This window comes from Melopsittacus undulatus, chromosome 1, assembly GCF_012275295.1.
Source record: "Melopsittacus undulatus isolate bMelUnd1 chromosome 1, bMelUnd1.mat.Z, whole genome shotgun sequence".
Lineage (NCBI taxonomy): Eukaryota > Metazoa > Chordata > Aves > Psittaciformes > Psittaculidae > Melopsittacus > Melopsittacus undulatus.
Genome location: NC_047527.1, coordinates 135,885,089 through 135,900,624, shown reverse-complemented (window position 1 = coordinate 135,900,624; position 15,536 = coordinate 135,885,089). Strand labels below are relative to the sequence as shown.

Genomic DNA, 15,536 nt, shown 5'->3' with positions numbered 1-15,536 from the left:
CCGCTCCTCCGCGGGGCGCAAGACACCGCCCGCCACCGCGCAGCTCCCGCGCAGGGAAGCGCGCAGCGCCGGGTGCCGCCCCCCCCGCCCGGCGGGGCAGGAGCCGCCCGCGGAGCGCCGTGTCCCTCCTCCCGCCCCCCTCCCTCCCTCTCCCCCCGGGGAGCAGCCGGCGGCGGCGCGGCGAAGGGGAGGGTCTAGGGCCGGGCGCACCGCACCGCGCCGGCCGGCCGGACCGGCGGCTGCCGGCGCGCCGCGGGCATGGCGGAGCCTGGCGGCGCCGGGGCCGGAGCGGCGGGGGCCGGCGGAGGGCCGCAGCAGGGCTCCCCGGCAGCCGGAGGGGTGGCCGCCGGGGGTCCGGCCCGCAGCGCAACAGAGAGCCCCGGGGGGCCCGGGTCGGCGCGCACCGCCGGGAAGAAGGCGCAGCTGCGCGCCGCGCCGCGGGCTAAGAAGCTGGAGAAGCTGGGCGTCTACTCTGCTTGCAAGGTACCCGGCCGCGGGCGCCCACCCGCCCAAGGAGGGTGGGGATTGACGGGAGGGAGGGGAAGGAGGGAGGGAGGCGGTGGCGAAGGGCTGTGCCGCGCGGGGGAGGTGGCCCGGCTGCAGCCCTGCGCTCCCCGCGGAAGCGGCGATGCCGGTGGGTCCGTTGGCCGCAAAAATAAACCCCGAGCGCAGGGAACGCGGGTGCGCGGGCAGCGCCGCCCTCTCCCTGCCCGAGCCGGGCGGAGCGGAGGTGCCTGTCCCCGGTATCCGTCTGTCCGCCCGTCCTTCCGCGGAGGCAGCGGCGGGCGGGGCGGCTCCTGGTGCCGGCGGTGAGCGCTGGGTTAGCAGCGCTGCGACCGCAGCTGCCCGCCGCGTAAACATGCCGGCGGGGAGCGGGGACACCCGTTGGGGTCTGTCCCTGCCTCGGAGGAGGGAGGCGCTGCCGGTTGGCCGGGGAGCGGCGGCGGCCTCGCTGTTGACACCGCCAGAGCCTTTGCTCCGGGCTGGCACCGTCGTCAGCTGCTTTGGCAGAGGAGCGAAGGGGCGCGGCCTCCGGCTTTGGGAAAGTTGTATCCCCGGCGGTCACGTAGCGCTGTCCCGGTGTCCGGGGCCCGGGCAGCCAGTAGGCACCGCCGTCCACCTGCGCCCTGCCCCGGCGGAGTTGCTCTTCCAGCGCCAGCCCTCGTACTCGGGAGAGCTGCCCTGGGCTTCCCCCTACGAGCACTTTCCCCGCGGTTCTGTTCTCGGTGGGAGAAACGGGACTTGCCTGTTTGCTGGAGATAAGGGAGGGCTTGGTCAGAGCTGCTGCCCTCGGTGATCTGTGACAGCACCGCTGTACGTGCACATGCGGTGTGCAGAGCAGGCCCAGTGTGCTCTCTCTCTGAGCTTTGGCCGCGCTGCTGCTGTCAGGGCAATTCCTGGATGCACAGTGGGTCTGACATGTTCAAGTTGGCAGTGCTGATGTCAGATCCCTTACTAATGCTTGCAGCGTTGAAAATAGTTACTTGTGAGAAATGGACATTTCATTTTCTCTGTTCTCTTACTGATGGCAAATCATAGAATCACAGGATAGTTTGGGTTGGAAGGAACTTTAAAGATCATTTGTTTCCAGCCTCCCCTCATGGGCAGGGACACCTTGTGCTAGACCAGGTTGCTCATACTTCTAGGGATGGGGCAGTCACAGATTCTCTGGGCAACCTGTGCTAGTGTCTGAGTACCTTCACAATAAATAACTTCTTCCTAGTATCTAAGATCTACCTTCTTGCAGTTCAATTCCATTCCCCTTTGTCTTATCATGCCCTCTTAAAAAGTCCTCTTAAGAAGCCCCTCTCCAGATTCCTAGGAGGCCACCTTTATATACTAGAAGGCTGCTGTAAGGTCTCCCTGGAGCCTTCTGTTCTCCAGGGTGAACAAATGTTAACTGAAAGGTGAAACAAAATGCTAATATATGTGAGGAAGCATCACAGTATAGCTCTATAGTCCTGCCTGGTGGTGCGAGGGAGCTTTATCTGTGTGCTGAAGGCATGGTGCAACGCTGTCATGTGAGAGCAAATTGAGGAAGCCACATACATTTCAATTTCTTGGCCGTTGCCAAATGTGGAGGCAACTCTTCTTCGGCTTTGATGCATACATGGACATTTGCAGTATTACACTGGTGTCAGCAAGTTAAAAGAGCAGCTGGTTTACTTGAAACTGGCGGCTGTGTGGTGTAGGTGGAAGCTTTCCCAGTGCCTAGTCCCCTTTGCACCCTCATTTTTTTTATTGTTGCCAAGGATTGCTGTTAAATTAATCTGTCTGTCAGGAGCATGTTTGTGTGAATTGCTTTTTTTCTTCCCTGGTCATTTCTCTTCCTGGTGTATCTCCAGATGATCTTTGTGAGGGCAAAAGCTTTCTCCTGAGGAGTGTTGCCCCAAAGGGTGCTGTCTGCATGGTGATGGCTTGTACTGCTGGTGCTCTGCTGGGGTATCCTTGCTGGCCCTCTTCTGTAGGAAGTCCAGGGTGCATGCCCCATTGGTGCTCTGGTGGGGGATGGAACAGGACCTGTGGCTGGGGATCTCCCAGAGCCTTTTCCTCCAGCCAACATCTAGGCACAGCCACAGCTCTGAACACTGCTCTGTGTGCAGATTGAAGTGGGAAACCAACCTTTCCTGTTTCACTTTTCTTCAGTAATTATCTGGCATGCAACTTGCATTCAGATCTTAAAACAGAAGCAAGTAGACAGAGGGGAAGCTCCTTGTAAACTAATCAAGTGGCTTCTCCTGTGGGATAAAGGAGGAAGAATGGTGGGATGGAAGAATGTCTTATTTTTCTTCTGAACACCTGGCAGGTACTCCAAAAAAGACACTGCTTGGCTGGTAACATCAGTGGTTTGCAAGAAACTGTAGCAGTGCAGAGTGTAACTTCAAACTTTTTGTTACTATGGGTTGCAACTTCGCTTCCATTTATTTTGGGTTTCTGTGTGTGAGTGCAAAAGAGTGAGAGAAAGGAAACACCATTTCCAAAGGGGATGTCCGTGTCCATTCACATAGTGGTTGTATGTGAATCTTGTGTAAATACACACAGAACTGTACAAGTTGGAGTGCACAAAATATGTAATGGCACAAAGCATCCCGTGGTGTTGATCATCTTCTCCCACATGAATTTGTCACAGAACTCAGCACACACAGTTTACTAGGAACTTAACCTCAGAGATGCTGGCAGTAGCAGAGGCAGGGAGCCTGTGTTTGCTAGGGATGAAGAGCAGCAACACTGGAAGATGGAGAGGCTGCTGGTGGTGTAGAAGTGAGTCTCACAGGTGACAGCAGAAATGGTGATCAGAAGAGTGTGGAAGGCACTGCTCGGGGGTAAGGTGCTCAGTCCCCAGGAGGGACCTCCTGGACCTTCCTCAGTGATCTCTTTTATTCATGGGAAATGCAGTCAGAGACTGCTGGCAAAGACATATTCAGTGTATGCATATTCTGAGCAGAACGAAAGTGAAGTTAAGGGAGCTGCTCTTCAGGCTAGAGAAATGTGGGGTTTGTTTCTTTTTCCTGGTAGAGAATGGAAGGCTTGTAGCTGTTGAGCTGCTCCACTTGTGTAAGAAAAGGTTGGGGTGGAAAGAAGGTAGCAGGCTCTTCTGTGTAAGACAAATCTTCCTAAGTGTTCAAGTTTGGGGAGAATAAAATATATATTACTAGTTGGCACAGTTCTCACAACGTCACAATAGTGCTGTATGTTGTGCAGGTTTTGCATTTGGCATTTGCTGTATCTGTACATGTATGAGTGGCTATATACATCATTTTGGTTTCATCCAGTGTGAAATTGAGCATTAGGCATGCAAGCTTGCAGCACTTTTATATAAAAGCAATACTGTGTGACTTACACACATAAATATTTTTAATGAAGATGTAGGAGGAAGTCTCCTCAGCTTTTTCTTTCCCCTATTGGTTTACAGTATGTGCAAATACAACTCCCTCCAGTCTCACTGGGAGTTTTTCTTATAAATAAGTTGATATATGTACTATTTGTATACTAAGTTTTCTGTAAAATTGGTTATTTCTCAATATATATTTTACAGTAATGCCTGGATGCTTTTAAGTACAGTTAGAGCTCAGTAGCCTAAGGCATTTGCACAAGTAGCAGGGAATAATACCTCCTTGAAGAAAGACTTTGTGCTTTAGATAAACAAAATGGACAGAGAGTGCGAAGGGTTATGGTGAGATGACTTGGCCAAGGCCCTGTGGCAGATTAGTGAGTGGCAGAGGCTGCAGTAAAATCTAGAGGCACTTCTCCCCACTTCTCATTCTAGAGTGACCTCTGTGGAGTTTTTCTGATTCTACATAAATACGAGTTCACAGGAGAAATATGTACCACTGTTTCTGTAATGAAATATTTGTATTTACCTTGACTTTCATAAGACAGATTAAGAGGAAACAGACTTGGCTGTGTTACTGCTGGGCTCTGCATAGTGTGAGTACAGATCCTTGAAGCTCAACTTGAAATGTATTAAAGTTGTTTTCTGCAGAAGTGCAGAAGGAGACAGACACGACATCTAAAGCATCATTTTCATATTGGGGTGAATCTGTTTTATAAAGTCACAGGCCCAATTAAAGTATCTTACTTTAAATTAAATAGGAATTCTTCCATTACCTTTACAAGGTGTGAATTGGGCTGCTATTATTAATAAAAGCCTTATATGGTGTCTTTTGTAATTGAAACTGGAAAATACAGGGAATAAAATACTTGGATTGATCAATAAAGAACATGTCCTTAAAGCTGAACATTGAACTGATTATGGGCCACCTGATACATATGAGCGGCTCGCTAATCAGTATCTAACTGTCTGGTTGCTGGGTACTGGACATTTGAGCAGGAAAAAAATAAGCATTTTAAATTCATCCATGTATTTGTTATAGTTTGTGTGATGTGCTTTGTTAAAAGCATCAATTTGAGATTCTTGCTTGCAGGAAAAAAACTCACAGGGTATTTTACATGGCTCTTGTGTTGGGAGGAAAAATATTTTTTCTAGAATAATTATACTTGCTGGAAATAGAAAGGTTTCTAATGTTGCGCATATATAATCTGTTGGGTCTGCTTTTCATCTCGGTTATGATACAGAGCAACCTGTATGATTTTGAGTTGGAAGGAGAGCTCAGCATAACAGCCATTTTGAAATTCAGTTTTAAAACTGCTGGTGTCTTCTACTTTGTTATTAAGCTAGCTTGAAGTTTGCATGTTCACTACCCAAAAAGTGGGGAATGTTTTAGTCCATAAGTTACTGTAACATTCCTCATTTATTTATTACCATTGAGACACCTGAAACCCACTTAGTGCAATGCTGTAACTTTCAGGTGCTTCCTTTTTAAATAAAAATGCTAACAATGTATGTTAAAATGCTCTGGTTTGTTGTTTTTTGGGTTTTTTTTCCCCCCACTGTTCATTTTGACCTGCTCTCAGTATATTCAGTATTTGAAAGGAAACAGTAACTTTAGTTTGTCCAGAGTTTCAGTTTTCACTGCCCAGAGGTATCAAATAGTTTGATTTCCCACATTGTAACCTAACATGGAAGGGGTCAAAAAAAAAGACTGAAAATTTATTGTGCAATTAAAAATGTACATAATTTTGGCACTTTTTTTTTTTGGGAGGGTGGGCAACAATGTTTCATTGTGTTTTATAACATTGCATTCATCCAATTTTATTAAAACCTGCCAATGAAGATGCAGTGTTGGTTATCCCTGGGCCTGCAAAGATGAGAGTCATTACTTTGCAGGCTTCAATAAGACAGAAGTCCCCAGCTTTCTCCAGGAGCTTTATCAAAATTATGCAGATGTCCCATAAAACAAGGCTCCAAGGGCTGGATGTGATAGTTCAAATGCTTCTTTTCCTTCCTCCCCTCAAAACTTTTTCGATCTTAAATTAAGTTTTTGAGGAGATGAAGTCATACTTTATTTTGTAATGAAAAGCAGATGAGTGGCACTTAAAAAAAAAGGAAGAAAGAAAGGGAAAAGCTGAAGATAGTCAAGGAAAGGATTGAATGAACAAAACACCGTGGAAGCCTTAAAACAACTCAGCAATTTAAGCCACTGAGGAATTCACATTGCGTATTCACTGCAAAATACTTGCACTGTCAACATCTACAATGAAAGCTCAGTTCTAAAGAGGACCTTTTCGGGTTGTTTCCCCTTGGTTAACATTTATGCTGCTTCTGGTGTTTTATGGAGAGATTAACGAAAAAATGCCACCCTAGTAGCTGTTTGAGAAAGGTCTCTGGAATAATTTGAACAATACAAATTAACAGCTGCTTCAAAAGGATCTGGCAAGGAAATACTACTGACAGCAGAAAAAATCTGCTGTTGAGTGCGCTGTTTTTATTCTTCTGTGGGTGGGTTGATATTTATTTTTGGCAGTTTTACTGAGCTGCTATCATGATTCATACATCTGTTTGTTTGCATCTTTGCTGTTAATTATTGTGTGACACTAAAGTTTGTGTAGTTACTCACTGTTTATGGCTTTTAGGCTTGATAGTAAACACCGTGTGGTGAGCTTCTGTGAAATACTGCTTCCACTTGAAGAAATACTTCTCAAAAAGCACAAGCCTAGTTTGAGGGGTTTGGATGGCTTTGGACATGTTTCATTTGATATGATTTAAGGCAATTCATAAAAGCATGGTATTTGTCAGTAACTTACAGCGTTGAATATTTGTCTGAACAGTTGCATGGGAAGGATCAAATCTTACTTCCCTAACATAATATTAAACCAGTTTTTATTTGAAAACTTCGTTACAATTGTCTTTGGAATTTTCTTTGGTAATAATCTCATTTTCTGACATTTTTTAGTGTGCCAGTTACTTTATCCTTGTTTTAACTGCAAAAACCCTTAATGGCAAAGAAACAGTTGCCTGTCCCACAAAGCAGATGTGGATAGCTTGTTTGGCATAGGTTTTGTCTAATTCAAGTTGCCCATTGAAAGTGAGGTTTCACTTCATCTCATAGACGTCCTAAGTCCCTGTAGCAGGGCAGTCCTTGGTTCACAGGTATCACTCAATCACTGGTCTTCCTTTCTAGTCATTAAACTTTAAAAGATGATGTAGGTCTGGATAACAAACAAAAGTAAACCTGACACTCCATGCCTATGAAATTGTAAGAGATGGTTTCTGCTGTAAAATAACATTCTGCCTTTTTCTCTTCTCTGACAATCATATTACTCATAGAAAACATTATTACATTTTATGAGACTTAAAAAAATCCCAAGCCTGTTTTAATCTTGCTCCTATTTCATACTGAAGCCTCCCTGATGCCACATTATAAATACATGTGGTGGCAGACAGTCTGCACCCACGCAGTGAGTTTGGAGAGCCAGGGGGTTCAGGCAATGTAGGTTGTCCCATTTCCAAGGCAAGTATGTGGAACTGCTTTTGCTGGACACTTGGAGGTGGATTTCTGAGTCATCTCTGGCTACTGAAAATGCCACTCACATCCCTTAGTACCTGCTAGACTGCTCCGGGGCATGGGCAGAGGCTATGGCAGCAGTGGCCAGGAGCCCAGCTGGATAAATACTTAAGCATTAGAGATGGTAAAAACCTCATGTGGTGCTTGGCAAAGTGCAGGCAGCAGTTTTCTTGGTGCTCAGGTTGCTGAATATTAAAATTATTTTGAAGAACAATTTGCCATCAATCAACAAAGCTGTCAGTCTTAGTAGCTGTCAAGCTGTGATCCTTTCTGTTTCTTCTGGGTGCTTCTTCCTTAGGTAAGGTGGGATTTGGAAACATAAAAGGAAAATGAGATAGGTTCCTGAAATAGATTGCATTAAGTATATTCAAAATTGGTTTTGAAAAATTACACATTAGTGCTGGATATATTAACATCACATTTTTTCCTTCTAAGGTTGTTTTGGTCAGAAATATTATGCAGCAGTTGGCATACTTTCCTCACTGAGGTCTTGGCAGTGCAAATTCACGAGTATCTTGTGACAGCCCAGTGCACAAATACCTGAACAGTAGAAAAGTACGCTTTCCTTCCAATTAGGTGTTCAAATAGGAGCATTAATGATGTTAGAAGTACTTTACCAACAAAGCAACTAAGTTTTTTTGGATATGCAGAAAATCCCCTCCTATAAAGCTCTTTTTTGGGTAACTAGAATTGGTACTTCCAACTTCTGAATAATTTGAGACACGATTACCAAAGTCACAACCTCTCCCTTCATGACCACCCCTTTTAACTGCAGTCTTTCTGTGGTGTTTCATACTTAGTGAGTGTAAATAAACTTCTCAGAATAATCATCAAGTTGCATTGGTAGCATCATTCTCTTGAGCATCTGTTGCTTTTGTATCCAAGCCTTGCCTCAGAGAGCATCCTCCGATAGTGCAGTTATTATTTGCTTATTTCAATACTTAGTTAGCCCTGCTTGGCTTGTTGTAGGCTTGGTTTCAGTTGCGTGATTCACAATATGGTTGATGAGACAGTGATAAACATGTTGCCTGTTTGATAACCTGTTTGTGTTTTAATCATTAGAACTGTCTTTGTGGCAGGAGTCGTACATGTTGGTATACCAGTAAATGTCTGGGTACTTCTTTCACTAGTGAGGGCTTCTGTAAAGGAATTAGCCAGAGTTTGTGTATGTATTTTTCTGAGCTTACTAGAATGATGTTAATCTCTCTAGTGCACTATTTCTAATTATTTCTAGAAGATAAAGCCTAGCTGTGTGGTAGCTAAAAAAGCAAGAACAAACCCATGACTATAATAAAACACTCCAACTCCCCTATCAAAACAAAACAAACCCCCCCAACTTGTAGTTAATGTTAGTTTTTATTGCCCCTGAAATAATGCAATTTCAGGAAGTGTCTGTGTTTTGCAGTGTTGATTGATACCCCTTTGCTTTGATTTCAGGCTGAGGAATCCTGTAAATGCAATGGGTGGAAGAACCCCAACCCACCTCCCACACCACCCCGGGCAGAACTGCAGCAGGCTGTGGTGAGCCTCGCAGAGCCCTGCCGCAGCTGCAGCCATGCACTTGGTAAGCTTTGGCCTTGATCCTGCAGTCCATGTGCCTGTACTCAGGAGTCTCTGCTCTGCTCTGCTCTTGTGAGACAAAAGTCAAGATGTCACGGCAACATCTAGAGATGGGGGTCATGGTTGGGTGTAAATGTCCATAACTTAGATTAGAATACCCTAAAATGAGTTTTGAAGAAAATGAACTAAGGTACAACTTCTAACAACACATACGTTCTGAAATGCAAAAGCACTGTTAAGCTACCCATAACAATTTTAATACTTCTTGTAACATGCATTAACCTCACATGGTTTTATCTGTCAGCAGCCGTAGTCACAATGTGAATGACTCTCTACTGTAGGCTGTACTATGTTCTCTTAGTACAGAATAAACTGTGAAATACTCTTGAACATTGCTAAAGCAGTACTCTTATCTACAGAACGAACTGTGCCTATTCTGTGTCACGGAAAAGAATACTGGGGTTGTACATCTTAGCATTGTCTAACTGGCTGTGCAGACAGCTTGCATATCTTGGAAGCAACTGCTCAAAATCCACTGTCAAATACTGTTGTGGGTTTGTTTGGTTCGTTTCAGAATAATAATAAATAATGATCTACCCAGAAAGCCTGAAAAAGAGTGGTGAATCACTGTACTTTTTTTAAAGAATTTGTGCATCCAAAATAAAAGCTGATCACCTTTTCTGTATACATTAGCAAATATTGAATAAAATCTGAGCTAAAATAATATTCAGAATTAATTGAAAAGCAGTGGTTGCTATTTAATTTTTGTTGATGTCCAACACTTATAACACTGAAATAAGAAAAAGGAAATAAAAAACCTTCACAATGGATCATTTATTTGTCTGTCTTTGAAAATACATGGTTTAGGGCGAGGTGTCCCTGCCCATGGCAGGGGGGGTTGGAATTAAATGATTTTAAGGTCCTTTCCAACCCTAACTGTTCAATGATTCCATTTTGTGTAGGATTTTTTAAATTGGGATTTATTTCTATTTCCCCCCCCCCCCTTTCCATTTTATGCTCTAACTACATCTGATCTATTTCTGGGCTTTTCAGCAGATTCCTTTCCTTTCTTGACATCCCCATCCTCTGGGTTTACTTGCAGGAAATTAACAACTGCATAGTGTGACAGAAAGTTTGGTGGCTTTAGCTGAGTTAGTTTTAAACTTTCATCATATAGCTTCTCTGTGCTGAGTTTGGTTATGCAGTTAGGGGACCTTGTGTTACCTGTCCCTTTAATCTGTGGCCTTTGAAGAAAGGGGTCTTTCTTTTTTTCACCCAAATCTTATGAGATGTTATTTCTGTCAGTTCCCAGTTCTTCAGCAGAATTTGTGGATGCTATGTATTTTGTAGAAAAACTCAGTGCTTCTAAAGTCTAAGGCTGGTTTTGGTCTATTGAGAAATCTTAAATCACTCTTGAGCTAGGGAGCCAGGGCAAATCAGTACTATAAAACCAGTACCATCAAATGTACCTTATGGAACAAACTGTTTTTGTTTTTTTTTTTTGTTTTTTTTTTTTATTGCTGCTTTTAGAAAAAGTAGTATTTCTTATTCTTCTGACTTCAGCTAATAAGGATGATGTTTCCTTTGGAATAACTGAAATGAATTGCTGTGCTTCTTCACTTTACTGGCAGAAATATGTCTTTCAGCAGTGTTTTCCAAGATAGTTTTCCTATTAATCTCTAAATTAGCATGTGTTCTTGCTGAATGCCTTTAAAGCCAGAGTGACCACAAGGTGTGTAGGCTTCAGATTATCATCTGCACTGCATTTTCACTTCCTTGGAGAGCCATTGAAATAGTGATGTAGAAATTCCTGTCTGGTGAAAGCCATACGTGATGTAAAATATAGGATGTTTTTGAATTTTACCTTTTTTTTCCTTTTTTTTTTAATTTAATATTTTCTTCTGAAGGCAATCCTAGGCATTGGTCTTGTTTAAGACATTTCTTTTTGGGAGTATGGTTCAATCTTCAAGCAGTGCAGTTTTTGGTGTGTAAAGTGGTTTTGTGGCCTGTATTAGCTTATAGAGCTTATTTCTGTCTACATGCCTATGATTTGTATTCATTTTGTATTCTTTTCTTGTATTTTGCCTACTCACGTATGACTTGTATTCTTCTATTTGTGGCTCAGACCCACGGCTTGGCTCAGTCCTGGGGGTTTAATGCATATTTCTTTTATTTGGGCAGTGTATTGCATCACTACCATAAAGTGGTGACTGACTTGGGTTTCAGGAGAATTCAGTCTACATGTGCATTAAGAACACGTGGTACATAGTCAGAGGCACTCTTTTATATTTGATTGGTTTGGTACTGTTTCCTGCTGGTAAACATTTTCAGTCTTGATTCACTTTTAAAACTAGTTAATTAATGTGTTAGTACATTATATACACAGTCTCCCTTTTTTTTTCCCAGCACTGTCTTCTGTTCTTGCTATGCACTCTTATGTAGCATATTTGAGTATTTTTTGGTTTGCCTGTGCTGTATAGATCAGTAGTGTTTTTATGTACACACTGATTTTGAGGTAGGCTGTGGACAGTTCTCATTAATCCACTTTGTCACTGCTCCTCAATCATACACTGAAGTACTTGCTTATTGAAGTTGCACAACTAAAATAATTAACAGGTCTTCATATCATTGCATTGGCTGTACTCTTTCTGCTTGCTTTCTTCTTCTGCATACTGTAGCAACCTATACTTGTGATTTTCTTTGTTTTATTTGTTTTGTGAGGTTGTTTTGCAAGCACAGCAGCAGCTGAAGAAGGTTGTACTGGTTGGGCAATGCAGATGGATGAGACTGTGTAATGCTAGTCAAAAGTAATGCAGTGTTTAATGTCAGTGTACAAAAACATTGATTTAGTAAAAGGTTTGCTAATGGCCACAAGAATTTTGGAAAGGGCTGTGAACATCTGAAGAAAGAGTTTGTTGGGCTGATGCGGCAACATTGGTGACTCTACAGTAAAAGGTAACAGGTAGTAGTAAATGCATGCTGGTAATATTTTATGTTGCTTTTAGATTCACCTTGTGGGTAATAAGTCTCTAATAAAATGTTTAAATACACCCAGTAAGTAGTCAAGGTAACTTTCAGTATTGTTATGGAAACTGCTTGGAAATGGCTTCTTATGCTGATGTTTTATTCATTTGTTAGTCGAGTGCAAGGTTTCTTTGGTATGTTATCAATTTCTAATGCAGTGCTCATCTAGAAGGGAAATTATTACTTTTGCAAGATCAGACAGCTGGGAATATTAAACCTTCATATCTGGCTCAAGGACAGAAACAAAATGGTTTTATTCTGCCCAGAATGCTGAATATTTGTCCTTAAAGATAGGTCATGATGCCTCCCCCCCCAATCCCCTTTCAGTTCTGAGCATATGCTCAGAACTTAGGACACTGTAAATGTTCATTTAAGTGAAAACAGTTGCTGGCATCTTTTTAGTGTTCTGAGCTATGATGTCCTTTTTACTTGAAGCTGAACAAATTTATTAAATTTTAAATGTTTTGGCAGGTGTCATACCAACCTTCCCCAGACAAACCATATTTGTCAGGTGGCCAATAAATAGGATTGTTTTCAAGTCATGTTATTACTCCCTGCTTCCTCCCTCACTAAGGAGTCAGATTTGCTTTGAAAATTGCTTACCAGTCCTAATTGCACTGGCATATCTAAGTTTATATAATAAGTATCTAAGAAGTAAATGTTGGTTAAATTTGTAGAAAAACTTGTATGGACAACCTTTTAAGTAATTTTCCTTTTCTTTTAAAGGATATTTTCTTGTCCTTTCAGACGAAAGGATGTGCATAACTGCTTACATTGGCCTGGAGTCAGAGAAGGTCATTGCTTTTTATAATGCAAATATACTCTTTCTGGGAATTGACTTCTTGGGGCTTTTTGCCTTCTCTTTTCCTGGGGCCAGTTGTTCAAACCAGCTTGAAATGAATGTTCTGCTTCACTTGTAGAAACCTCAAGCTTTTGAAAATAACAGATGTGGATCTGTTTTTACCTTTGGAGATGATAAAAGGGAGTTTGTCGCTTCGAAATTATGATACATTAAAAGATGCTTGTTTTTTTAAACTTCTGAATAAATGAGCATGTGCAGTCTGCAAAAGCTTTGTTAGTATAGTGTGCACAAAGTGTAGTTTGACTTTACATGATATGAAAGTAAGAGACTTAGCCAATAATGTCCACTTTAAAAAAAAAACCTGTATTTATGGAGCTGATTTTTGTTTGTTTTGTTTTTTTAATCTTCACAGGATAAGGTGCTGCTCAACACCTAGATTATGTAGTTTATGGGAATTATGGATTTATTATGTTTAGTCAAGAAACCTTGTCTGAAAAGCATAGTACCCGGACAAAAATGTGTGTAGTTATTTATATATTGCAATGTAGTTATAGCAACAGGGTTTTTGTGGTCACTTTCAAGTGTTAAAAGACACTGTGATTCCTATCAGCCTTTCTTCTTCTGCTGTGGGAATTGCCACCACTGGACTACCTTTACAAATTGCTCTGATGTGATACATATTTCGGTTACCTCTAAGAAGATGTTCAGCTTAAGTAGGTTATTACAGGATCAATGCCTTTATCATTATAGCTTAGTTTGAGATATCCTAGGGAATACTTGTGCTGTTGGTTCTGTCAGCAGGCTTTTTACAGGTTTGGACTTTTATTTTGTTTAGCTGCTCATGTTTCACACCTGGAGAATGTGTCTGAAGAAGAAATGAATAGGCTCCTGGGGATTGTATTGGATGTAGAGTATCTGTTCACCTGTGTCCACAAAGAAGAAGATGCAGACACCAAGCAAGTTTATTTCTACCTGTTCAAAGTAAGCTGAACTTGTGTAGTATGATGTCAGGTTTTTCACTCATACATAAGCCAATGTCACTGCCCCTCATGCATATATTGAGTTTATCTGGTGAGACTTTTTCTCCAATGTGATACTCTAGTGGCTAACTCTGGGTGAGACGTTCTGGTACTTGCAGTGTACCATATACTGCTGCAAAAGTCACCCATATGGTTGAGGATCTGACCCCGAGTCCCATCTATAAACAGCGCAACCTGCAAGTCTTACCCTCTTGCGAAAAGTCAGTTGTCATAAATGCTAACCTAGCTGCCTGCATTCACTCGGAGAGGCCCCTTACACACGTTTCTAAGAAGCTGAATCAACAATGAAGTTTATTAGGTACAAATTTAGATTACTAGACAAGCTGATATATAGCCAGAAGGTCTTCAGCACTGCGTGCAGTGTGTTGTGTACCTCTGGCTTCCATTGACCCTATCTATGCAAATATCCTAATTTTTAAAATTTTGTTTATTTTCAACAGCTTTTGAGGAAGTGCATTTTACAGATGGGAAAACCTGTAGTAGAAGGATCTTTGGAGAGTCCCCCATTTGAGAAACCCAGCATTGAACAGGTAAATAGTCAAAACATGGGTTTGGTTGTGTGTTGCTTTATTTTATTATTATTATTTAATGTTTTTTAGGAGAGGTTGTTTTGGTTTTGTTTTTTCTTTTTGTTTTTTTTTTTTTTTAAACATAGTTGACTATGTTTACTATGTTACAGTCTACTAGTTTTGAAAATATGGCATTGTAGGTAGTGTGCACTTGGTTCTGTATATTACTTTGTATGTGACAAAGAGGGGGACTGTAGGAGACTGCTGCTGCTGCTTCTCCTGTAGTGTTGGTACAATAGTTACATTATTTGACTTTTCTCACCATTCATTTTATACTTTAATGAAACTGACATTTTTTGTGGTTTTAGAGAATGAATTTAAAATACTACTTTCATGTGTGCTAGTTCTAATCTTTGTTTCAAGTGATGAAAAATGCTGTTGAAGTTTTGAAATCCAATATTAAAATGACACTTGTTTTCTGTAAAGCAATGAAAATGTTACAGTCCAATTCAGTGAGATCATAGCTTTCTCTTTCAAAGACTAGACAATAAAAAACAAAGCAGAAAACAAAGAATAACTGAGGCCTTTGTAACTCTCAGTGGATGAAGAACATATGACAAATTCAGATTTGGTTAAACAAGCTCCTGAGAATGCACTTTTAGCACAGAAGTGGGCCATTAGTTCTAGACAGACTATGCAGAGGCTCACATACCTCACTGAAACAGGAGCTCAGTGTTTTCCTGTAAGTGGATGAATGGATGCTCTATTGTTAATCAGGGTATTTTAAATGTGAAGTCTGTTATGTGCAGTAAATTATTTCTTTGCAACTCTCACTTCTTCTAATTTAGGAAAATCAAAACACTTCATTGCTGAATTTCTGGGGCATCTTCACTATAAGTTCTTCTTTAGTTTGAGTTTGAACAAAGAATAAGTGTGTGTAATCTTCATACACTCCTAGTCATTAAAATAATTAAAATAAAAAGTTGTACTACATAATTTTTCATCACATTCTACATACAGTTCAATTTGCATAAGAAAGTAAGGCATAGCGATAAAGCAGTAGTTCTTTTTACATGTATTTTGCAATAACTTACCCTTGAAATAGACTGATGTTTTCAATTCTGTTTCTAGCAGTTCAGCAACTCAGTCATGCGGAATGTTCTGCTAAGCAGCAGTATTGTAATTCATTTATAAC

The 15,536-nt window shown here is 41.7% G+C and overlaps 1 protein-coding gene across 1 annotated transcript in view; it reads left to right on the top strand.

Moving 5' to 3' along the window:
• The first annotated feature begins 258 nt into the window (after positions 1 to 258).
• Positions 259 to 15,536, top strand: part of KAT2B (lysine acetyltransferase 2B) — a 45,830-nt gene continuing 30,552 nt past the window's right edge. Inside the window, exons 1-4 of the mRNA XM_034062865.1 lie at positions 259 to 483; positions 8,844 to 8,970; positions 13,628 to 13,773; positions 14,273 to 14,362. Of these exons, the coding sequence (XP_033918756.1) occupies positions 259 to 483; positions 8,844 to 8,970; positions 13,628 to 13,773; positions 14,273 to 14,362 (588 nt within the window). The remainder of the gene's footprint in view (positions 484 to 8,843; positions 8,971 to 13,627; positions 13,774 to 14,272; positions 14,363 to 15,536) is intronic.